The sequence below is a fragment of the Nicotiana tomentosiformis genome, chromosome 11 (genome assembly GCF_000390325.3).
Source record: "Nicotiana tomentosiformis chromosome 11, ASM39032v3, whole genome shotgun sequence".
NCBI lineage: Eukaryota > Viridiplantae > Streptophyta > Magnoliopsida > Solanales > Solanaceae > Nicotiana > Nicotiana tomentosiformis.
Genome location: NC_090822.1, coordinates 106,971,222 through 106,982,285, shown reverse-complemented (window position 1 = coordinate 106,982,285; position 11,064 = coordinate 106,971,222). Strand labels below are relative to the sequence as shown.

Genomic DNA, 11,064 nt, shown 5'->3' with positions numbered 1-11,064 from the left:
GGTTCTCCTGAAATGAGTTAAGTGAAAGGTTTCTATATGCTGAAGTGTTTATTCCATTAGTGGTTTAGGAGTTATGATGAAATTCTTGTATTTTCGCATATTGGCATGTTAGGTGCAGTGAGCGACATGGGAATTGGAAGTTGAGGATCAAGGTTGCGGTTCGGTGTTGACAAGAATGTCACAAGCTCGGACGAGCAGAAAAGGATTTAGAGGTTTAAAGCAAGCTGGTATTGTCTTTAGCGTCACCTGAGTTCTGTGTTATGTGTAAGAGGTTTTGTGTATTGATTTGAGGATCCTTGATTCTCTTTACAACATTTGTATGGCCGGTGGTATGGATGTGCAGGCTTGTTATCTAGTGCGGAAGGTCGTGGGAGTGTATTCCACAAGAAGATTATATAAGTATGACCTGTAGTCACTTAATTGATCAGGGATTGAGACCAAGTATGGAGATTGTGGTACTATCACTAATTTGAGAAATTATGCCTGAAGGGCGCTCTATTCAGTTGGTTGAGAATTTTGAAAGTTTGTTTCGAATTCGATGGCTGTTCTTGCGTGCCAGAGGAAAATGGTTATTGTGGATCCTTGAGAGGTTATTTGCCTAAGCATTGTGTGATCAGAATCGGTTTGAGGTCCGTTGATGGGTCCAAATGTGGATGTGTAATCTACACTAGTCTGGGTGTGTTCATTCAGCATAACAATCCTTATGGAAGAGTATTCAGGCATGGGATGTTAATTTCGTCGCCAGCTATTTCATGCAATACTATATTGTGTCGTGTGGGTTATGAGACGACTTGATTATTTGTACAATGTGTTGAGGTCCTGCGTAGCGGTGGTATTATGTGAGCAGGATGGCTCTCGAGATATAAATCATATATCGCACCTTAGTTGTGCTTGAGTCTTATAGCGTATGACGCTACCCGTCTCCCCAGAATTTGTATTATGCACTTGGCATGCTTGTGGTTGATATTCGGGCATTCGTGAGTATAAGCATTACAACTCGATATGAGCTTTCTTTAGATTATTATGGTTGGATCGGGTGGCATGCCGCCACAGATATGTTGTTTGGATCGGGTGGCATGGCCCACGGGTATTATGTGTGGATCAGGTTGCACGCCACAACAGTGTGATATTGAGTACAGTTTCCCATATCTATTATCGTGTGTTTTGCTCCTCATTTTCTGAGGAAGGTTCATAACATCTTTTTGGTTGTTTAAATTAGTTACGTGGGTCGAGTAGTTCTTTCTAGAGTTCGTTTCCTTATGTATCACAATCGGGTGTGTAGCTTGTTGGCATATTGTGGCATCATATGAGACTTTTGGGAGTGTCTGAGGTTGCTTGTTGCCTGAACAACTTGTACTGGGTGAGACAAGATTATCGGACTTGGGATCAGTGCGATCAGATTTATATGAAGCATATTAAAGAGTAAATATTGTTATTAAGTCCAGAATGAGATAATGGCTCTTGTCGGGAGGAGAGACTCCATAAATTGTGATTTGACAGGTGGTTATGAGTTCTACACATCTTCTCTGTCATGGTAGTATTGCGAGAGTTAAAGCAAGGCTTAAATTGGTCATGAGGTACACTACGGGCCTCGAGTCAGCGAAAATTTTAGTTGTTGTGCTGTGGAAAGATTGCCTTGGGCAAATGAGTTACGCGGTGCATGGTAAGAATTCAGTGAGGGTATACAAACATGTGTTGGTACATTATGTAATGATGGATACGGTGTTCGTGTGTTGGAAACAGACCTGGTAGAGAAATTCAGATATTGGAATTGGGCTTTAAGGCTTAATTGCCTAAATAAATGGGGAGGATCTTCATAATTGCTCGAGCTAATGTGCTCATCTGGGTTGTGGTAGTACGGATAGGTGCACGAGTTGTTGAACAGTGATTTCGGACAACTCCAGAGCAGTTCTTAGCACGTTCAAGGACGAACATATGTTTAAGTGGGAGAGAATGTAACAACCCGACCGGTCATTTTGAGCTTTAGCACATTGTTCAATGGTTTGAGGCCCTGAGCAGCTTCACTTCAGGTATTATGACTTATACGCGTGGTCAGAATTTAATTTCGAGAAGTTCGGAGTTGATTTGAGAAGAAAATTCTAATTTCGGAAGCCTTAAGTTGGAGGAATCGACTAAAGTGTGAATTTTGAGTAAACGACCTCAGAATCGGGATTTGAAGGTTCCAACACATTCGTTTGATAATTTTAGACTTGGGCGTATGTCCGGATCGGGTTTTGGATGACCCGAGAGTGTTTCGGCGCCTATTGTGGAAGTTGACATTTTGGAGGAATTCTATAAATTTGGATTGAGGTGTATTTCAATGTTCTCGATGTCCGTTCAGGATTACGAGTCTGGGAATAGCTCTGTATGGTGATTGTGGTATTGGGAGCTCATCCGTAAGTGGATTTGGAGGTCAGTAGGTCATTTTGGAGTCATTTGGCGAAAGTTGAAAATTTGGATAAATTTTAGAAATTTGACCGAGAGTGGACTTTTTGATATCGGAGTCGGATTCCGATTTCGGAAGCTGGGGTAGGTTCGTAATGTCAATTATGACTTGTGTGCAATATTTGAGGTCAATCGGAAGTGATTTGATAGGTTTCGGCATCGAAGGTAGAAGTTTGAAGTTCTAAAGTTCATTCAGCTTGGATTGGGTTGCGATTCATGAATTCGACGTTGTTTGATGTGATTTGAGGCGTCGAGCATGTTTGTGTTATGTTATGGGACTAGTTTGTATGATTGGACGGGGTCCCGGGGGCCTCAGGTGTGTTTCAGATCAATATTTGGATGAGAAAGCTGTGCTGGTTCTGCTGGTTTTGGGTATGGGTTACAGGTCTTGCAAGTGCGAGTTTATGGATCGTATTTGCGAACTCACATTTGCGAGAAGGGGTTCGCATTTGAGAGGGTGGGGATTTTCTGAGGAGTTCGCAATTGCGAACAGTTGGTCTCTTTTGCGATGTTGTCCCCTTCGCATTTGCGAAGAACTTGGTCGCAAATGCGACCTTGGAAGGGATGACTTTGCTTCGTATTTGCGATGCCTTTGTCGCAAATGCGACCATCGCAATTGCGAGCCACACGTCGCAAATGCGACGTCAGCGTTTGGAGCAAGGGCTTTTATTCCGAGACTTAGCTCATTTCCCTCATTTCTCATTTGGACTTATTGCGATTTTTGGGAGCATTTTTTAGAGGGGTTCCACCATCATCAAGAGGTAAGTGATTTCTACTAGTTGTGAGTTAAATACAAGATTTATATATGGATTTAGACATGAAAATTTGTACAAATTTGGGATTTTGGAGAAAAAACTAGAAATTTATATTTTTGAATTTTGATCACGAATTTGGGTATGGAATTGAGAGCAAATCATATAATCGAGTTCGTGGTGTTATGGGTAACATTTATCTTCGAAAAAGTTTAGAATCCGGGCACGTGGGCCCTAGGGTGAATTTTACCGACTTTTCGAGCGGAGTTGGAAAATTGTTTAAATTGATTAATTATGGGTATTATAACACACATTGATTGATTTGCATATTTGTTTGCATAGTTTTGGATCGATAAGCATCGGTTGAGGTATTAAAGTGGGGTTGGAGCCGGTTATGGAGCTTCAGAGCGAGGTAAGTCTCTTGTCTAACCTTGTAAGAGGGAACTTATCCCATAGGTGAACTTAATTAATATGTGCTGTTATTTGTGGGGGCTACGTACGCACGAAGTGACGAGAGTCCGTACATAGCTACTATTTCTGTTTATGTCCGGGTAGTTTTAGGTTTACACCATGCTTGTGGACACTGTTATTTGATTATAACTGTTAACTGTATCAAATGGAACTGAGTTGAGGATTTCTTTTAAGGATTTAAAAGCTTCAAGTCGAATTGTCTTTATTTTGAAAAGAATTAAGAAAGAGTTATGGTTTATTGAAAATTTATATTTGACCGCGTCGCATGTATGATTCGCGAGCGTGAAAATTAAGAAAAGGTTATGATTTATTGATAATTTATATTTGACCGCGTTGCATGTATGATTCGTGAGCGGGGTAATTAAGAAAAGTTATGATTTATTTATAAATTATATTTGACCGCGTCACATGTATGATTCGCGAGCGGGGTAATAGATGCATCTATGATTCATGCTGTTCGACCCTCGCCAGTGCATAGTTTACATTTATGTTGGATCGGGCTGAACGTCCTCAGTAGTATTCATGTGTGATAATAGAATTGGAAGTTCCTTTCATAATTGGTATAAATCCATTGTTTGTGCGATCATATGTTTTAAAGAAAAGAAGTGATTCAAGCTCTTAAATATGGTGGAGACTTGTTTAGTTATTTCTTGTTCTGAGTCTTATTGTTGTATATTATGCTTAATTAGAAGTTCATATTATCATGTTATTGACCCATAGTTCGTCAAAGTCGACCTCTCGTCACTACTTCTTCGAGATTAGACTTGATACTTACTGGGTATACATTATTTACGTACTCATACTATACTTGCTGCACATTTTTGTGCAGGTACATATATGTCTAGCGGACTTGTGGGCGCAGATGTGTGGTTAATGCGGGGACTTAGGTGAGCAGTATTCTATATTATGATCCGCAGCCAGCAGAGTCTCCTTCAGAGTTACTTATGTATTTCCTATCTAAATTGTATTGTAGACAGGTGTTGCATTTTATTTTACATTCCTAGTTGATGTTTATGTACTTGTCACGCCGGGTTTTGGGGTGATTATGAGTTGTCCTGTATTGAAATTGTTAAAAAGAAAAATATTATTATTTACTCTGTAAATTCCATTTGTTACTATTTAATTGAAGGAAATATGATTTCAAAAATATTAAAATGAGAACCAAATTAAGTATTTATTTTTTGGCTTCCCTGACAGCTGTGTTCGGCGCCATCATAACCTTTAATGGAGTTTGGGTCATGACAACAACTGAGGCTGGAATCATAGCCTGAGTACCCTAAGACAAACCTCCTTGAAGCCTTGGGAAATTTCGCCTAAGATGTCTGAAATCTCCACACTCATAGAAACCACTTTACTGGTATGGTTGTTGGGGCTGAGTCTAGCCCTAACGACCAGAATGCCACTATACGAACTATAAGATGGAGACGTACTGTACGATGCCTTCCTTGAATGACACCATGAAAATTATGAATGATCGGAGTACTATGAGAAGTCAGAAGTGCTAAGTGAACTGGCCTATGAGAGTAGCCTCTACCAAAATAACTCTTGCCTCCAGACGAGGCATCATTTAATCCTCCTAAATGACGAGGCCTCTTATCCTTCACCGCGTCTCTTCCCTGACCATGAATGCGCTTAATCCTTCGTGCTATCTCCACTGCCTGCTAGAAAGTAGTCCCGATTTCTATCTCTCTATCCATATTGAGCTTAATTCCAAAATTAATCCCCTCATTGAACCTCATTACCTTTTCAGTCTCGGTGGGCATCAAGAAAGCTGTATAACAAGAAAACTTCACAAACCTCATCTCATACTGAGTGACTGCCATACTATCATACTGCAAATGCTCAAACTGACCATGCAACTTATCCCTTCTGGTGAGAGGAATAAACTTCTCTAGAAATAGAGTAGAAAACTAAGTCCAAGTAAGAGAAAATAACCCTCCGGACCTTCTCTGCCATAAGTCTTCCACCACCTCTTGGTTGGCCCTCTAAATTGGAAAGTAGTGAAATCAACTCTATTGAACTTCACAAGACCCAAGTTGCGCAAAATCTCATGACACCTACCCAAGAAATCCGTAGCATAAACTGTGGAATCACCACCAACACGTGGAGGATCTAACTTCTAGAACTGATCCATTATCTTTTGCTTATTAACAAACATAACATGCTTAACCTCTACCTAATCACAACAATAGAATGAACTGCCCCAATCGGTGGAATAATCGGAACCCCTGAAGTTTGAAACATAGCAGTGGCATGCTCTGAAATATGAGTAGTTGGGGTGTGTTCTTCCTCTCCAGTCTGAAAAGTAGTTGGAACTATAGGAACCATCCCGTCATGTGCCAAACTGTCGAAATAACTCATAATTTGGACTATGGTATTTTGAAGCGCTGGAGTAGAAAAGAAAATCTCAAGAACCTGGGCAGGTCCCGATGGAACAACTTGATCTGGAACCTGGTACCCTTCTGAAGCTATAGGTGGCTCCTCAAAAATTGGTCTAGCACGAGCATGAATAGCTGCGGGTGTTCCACCTCTAGGTGTTGTTGCACGTGCCCTTGTCTGGGGTCTAGCCCTACCTCTGCACTAGCATTTACCTCGAATAGCAGCTGCAACCTAGGGCGCTAGCTCCTGTTCAACCGCTTCTGATGCACATGTTCTCACCATTTTTTAGAGAATAGAAGAGTAAAGATTCAAACTTTAGGATGAAATAAAGTCGCACGATAGAGAAAGAAGAAAGTAACCTTTCCTAAATATCTATATGCTACTTGATTTAGGGGTGACATATATGCAAGGTGAAGAGTGTATATGCATACACTAAAGCTATATCATATTTGGAATTCTAGGTTTCTTTATGTCTTGCTTGGTTGTGTATTCTTCTTGACTTATGTTTTATTTGATTGTATAACTATGTGAGCCTATTTGTTCATGTTAGAAATAATATTTTATTTTATGACATCTTATTTGTGCATGATGGGCTATTTTAAATATTGATATACTTGTTTTAGCCGTAGTCATACTTTATATCCTGAGCACACATTCACATCTTTATTTATTATGTCCTTGTGCATGTTGTTGATTACTTCCTGAGCATATGCATACATCCTTAGAGATAGAGATGTTAATACGGATTGATATCATTATGACACATTTGGACATTTGAGTGGATTGATATTGTTATAGCTGATGGTTTATACCATGTAGTTATTGTGATATTGATATATTATGGTACGATAGATCTCTGTGCAGTACTTGGATATCGATCTGTCCCTCCAAAGTTAGGTGATTACCCATATTACGTTGGGCCCTATGAGCGCAGGTGATACGTGTATCGTATTGAGCATGTGGGATGTGCTGGATCATGTTGGAGCACATGGAATATGCTGGCTATTGGTTATGATTGAGTGTTGAGCATGCATGATCATTCTAGATTCATGTAGAAGCATTCATATAGGTGCTATTTAGTGCTTCTTTATATGATGACTTAGCAATTGAACTATGTTCTGGTTATCTCGTTTGAGGAGCATGCTTATCCTACCTCTGATTTTTGCACCTTATTATTATATCTGTTGTTCTTGATTATTTTTCTGTGATTTCATACTATTAGGATTGTCCAGGTTGAGAAGTGAGTATCATGTTTTTTCAAAATTAATCGAAATTTAGCCACTTTTTATGTAAAGATAAAATCTGAACAAACACACCCTTAAAAATTCAGAAAATTCCAGCATAATATGTTGCACTTCAATTTTTTTACATGTGAGATTCCGCAAAATGTGCTGGAATTTCATAATATGCTGGAGTTACAACATAATATGCTGGAAGTTTATACGCATGAACTCCATAATTCAGCATATTATGCTGGAACTTTCCGTGTGCTATAGTTCTAACATAATATGCTGGAAGTTTATATGTAGTAGCTCCATAATCCAGTATATTATGCTGGAACTTTCCGTGTTTCAGCAAAATAATGACTATTTTTAATGACTTTGCAGACGTTGACTATTTTTCAATTACCAGTCCGAAAACTGGCTAGCTCGTGCTAATTTTACTTTCGATTTCAAACCTCGGTCGGATCATACAAAAAGAGAAATTCCATCCATTATAACTACGAACAAACACGAGCGATCTACGGAGAGACACTAATGCAGAGTTTATTGGGAAACAAAAATAAGCAACCAAACAACATATTAACTAACACAAAGTTTAATACATGTATTCTACATCTTATGCTGCAAACCAAACATGTATTCCCTCGGTCCAATTTGTTTGAGAGTCAAACAAAAAATGGACTCTATTTGATTTGCCCTGGTTTGATTTGTATATTTTATAAAAAGATGTAGTGAGTTTGGTTTCAATTTAGATGAAAACCCAACCAAATCGAACCGTGAACATCCTAGCGGCAAGGTTGTTAGATGTCTACCTGCAACATGAGGTATAGATAGATACCCATTACAGCCACTGCCAAAACTTATCTGAGGCAATTGATTAAAACGAAATACAAAAATGATCCCAAAAAGTTGCAACCTTTTTTATGATCTTGAAATTGCATATTAATTGAAACTTGCAAAGGAGTAACATTCAACTGCACTATTCTATTTCACATTATATTGGAGCTCCAATTACAATGAAACAGCAATAACAATAACATCAGACAATTGGGCATGGCGAAGAATTCAGCGAACAGAGAGCTCTGATTTAGAAATATTGAAATGAACTGTTCGTGTAGACTACTTTGAAAGACAAAACAAGTTCAAGTACACTATACAGTGACTAACACCGAGACTACCCAAATTTTTCTTTCACATCAACTTACATAGAATCTTAATTTCGGTATATCTTTTAACAAATAAACTTGTAGATATAATGAAGGGGTTGATATTAGTGATGTTAATTGGTTTTACAATGTTCAAGAACTACCAGCCCAGTATATGGGAGAATTTCATCTCGACAGGGAACAAATTGCAAATTTTAGGATTAGGCAATCCAAGAGACTATTCTTCATATGATCCTATATATTTCATCACAAAGATATTATTGAGGCAGTTTCTGTTTTTGGTAAATGAATTGGGAACGCCTAATTCACATCATGATTTTTGTGGAGGTAAAGGTCTGTTGTCCCCTCCTTTTTGTAATCACTTTTGGATCAGCGGCGGAGCGAGGGATTTAAGTGTGTGGGTTCTAAATTTTAAAATAAAATATTGTTTCCAGGGGGAATCGAACCCCCATCTTTTCCAGCAAACCCACTACCCTTACCATTGAACCAAAACCCCTTTTGTTATTGGGTTCGGCAGTATATATTTATATAGATTTAGTAAATATTTTAATACAAATACAGGGTTCCGGAAAAAGTCACTGAGTTCGCCCGAACTCGCACCCACTACTGTAGCTCCGCCCCTGTCTACGAGGTGGGGTCTATGCCTACCCTTGCCTCTACAAGGCGGCTTAATTTTTTTTAAAGAAAAAAACACCATATATTTTTAGCATAATCAGACACTACCAACCAAAAGCCTATGCGGTACTAAAGAGTCCAAATGGTAGAGAGTAGCGACCAGTGCTTTTCAAAAGTAAAAGGCACTAATGAATTGATAAGTTTTGAGCTCAATTTTGTAGTTTAATGGGTAAAACAGATTGCACTTTTGTGTGTTAAAATAGACTCGATAAAATTCATAATCAATTTAGCAGGATATATTTCAGCTTTCGTTGGAACGGTTAAGCTATGTATAAGCAAATTCACTTAATAAACAGGATATGATGAACAATTTCAAAGAATCACAAACTAAATTAATATTTCCTTAAACTTGTCAAAGAAAGGTTAAAAACGCACATGGAAAGTAGTAGCAGCAGTACTTGGTACTTATTCATCAATTGATACAGAATAGACTAGCTGGCGTTGTGGCGCTTGCGCTTGAATGGAGCAAGGGGTCCGTTTGGAAAGCTATAAATACCAGGTTTAGCCGCCCTACGCGAATGTTTATCTTGGTCTTCATCAGTGTTTTCAAGAAGATATCTTTTGTAATATATCCTTCTCTCATCAAGATAGATATGGTTAGACACACATGTTGGTATCTCAGAAGGTTCCATAAAAAACCCGACCCGAGCACGAAGACCAAAGAAGAGTGCTCTGTTTCCCATGTCCTTAACTCGAACACACTTTTTATTGTTTACATCAATTCGATGAATGATATAATTATCTCTGAAAGTATCTCTTGCAACAGTGAATACTTCCCCATCATCAGATTCCACTAGTAACATGAGCCAAGGATCAACGTAAAATGAGCTATGATCAACACACGGTGATTCTATGACTAATTGCACAACTGGAACATCGTCGTTATCTTTATTATTATTGCTGCCGATCTTCATGTCCCAAACCACAATAGTCCCACCCGCGTCTAAGGCATAAAGCTTCCCGTTGCTGCAGCAAGTAATGGCAAACCACTGCAACTCAGGTTCGTAATTTTTTAGTTCAGTAAAAACATCCTTTCCAGGTCTCCAAAAAGCCAAACCACTCGATATACATCCATCGTAACGGATAATCAAAACATAATTATTTAAACAAGAAGAAGAAGAAGGGCTTGAGGACAAGACAGCCTCAATGATCAAGTCCCTTTCATCACATTCAGGGAGAGTCCTTACATGAGGTAACCTTATTTGGGCACGAGAAAAGGAATGGAACAGACACGTGTCTCCGTGTCGGCTTATAGCGAATAGCCATCCCTTGGATGCAAAGTAACGCTCCTTATAATAATACTTATTCCATTGTCCTAGTCGTCTCCATTTATTTGATACAGTTTGAATTTCGAGAGTTGTTTGAGGGCGGTGTTCCAGGTGGTGGATGGCGGACTTTGAGAGAGTGACAACGTTACGAGCGTGCACTGCACAAGCAAGTTGTGTAATTCCGGTGAAATTCTCCTTAGGGACGGCGGATCTCCAACTGGAGCACACTCCCCTAAATGCAACAAAATCTTCAATCATTTTTAGTTTTTCAGCAATTATAACTAAGAGCACCTCTGGAGTATTTGACCAATTTCCCATCTTATTGTACTCGTAATAAAAAGTTTTATTCTACGGACGGACTATCCCTATTTATAGGCTCTCATGAATTTCCTAATCCTTTTGGGATTCATATCACGGTCCACGTGTGACTCACGTATGTTTCTATATTTTTCGAACTCACGTGTGCTTCAAATCCTAATATATGTGGGATCAGGATTTCCGAACCAAATAGTATTTTGCTCGCAAATAGAATTGAATTGACAACCCCAAAAATAAAAGGGGGGGGGGGGGGGGGGGAGGGGTTGAAGAAGTAGAAGTTTGTTCATATACATGAAAATGCCCAAATTTCTGTAGAACCCGAGTAGGAACAACCAGCAGATGCCATATTTTTAGGAACAGTTTCACA

At 39.1% G+C, this 11,064-nt stretch overlaps 1 protein-coding gene across 1 annotated transcript; it reads right to left on the bottom strand.

Annotated features, from left to right (window-relative positions):
• Nucleotides 1-9,542: 9,542 nt before the first annotated feature.
• Nucleotides 9,543-10,697, bottom strand: LOC104089743 (uncharacterized). Its single transcript, XM_009594713.1, has one exon. The coding sequence runs from the start codon at nucleotides 10,695-10,697 to the stop codon at nucleotides 9,543-9,545; it is 1,155 nt and encodes a 384-aa protein (XP_009593008.1).
• Nucleotides 10,698-11,064: the final 367 nt, after the last annotated feature.

Bases quoted from the DNA above. Each gene is read 5' to 3' on its own strand.
- LOC104089743 (XM_009594713.1), bottom strand. From the start codon at position 10,697: ATGGGAAATTGGTCAAATACTCCAGAGGTGCTCTTAGTTATAATTGCT.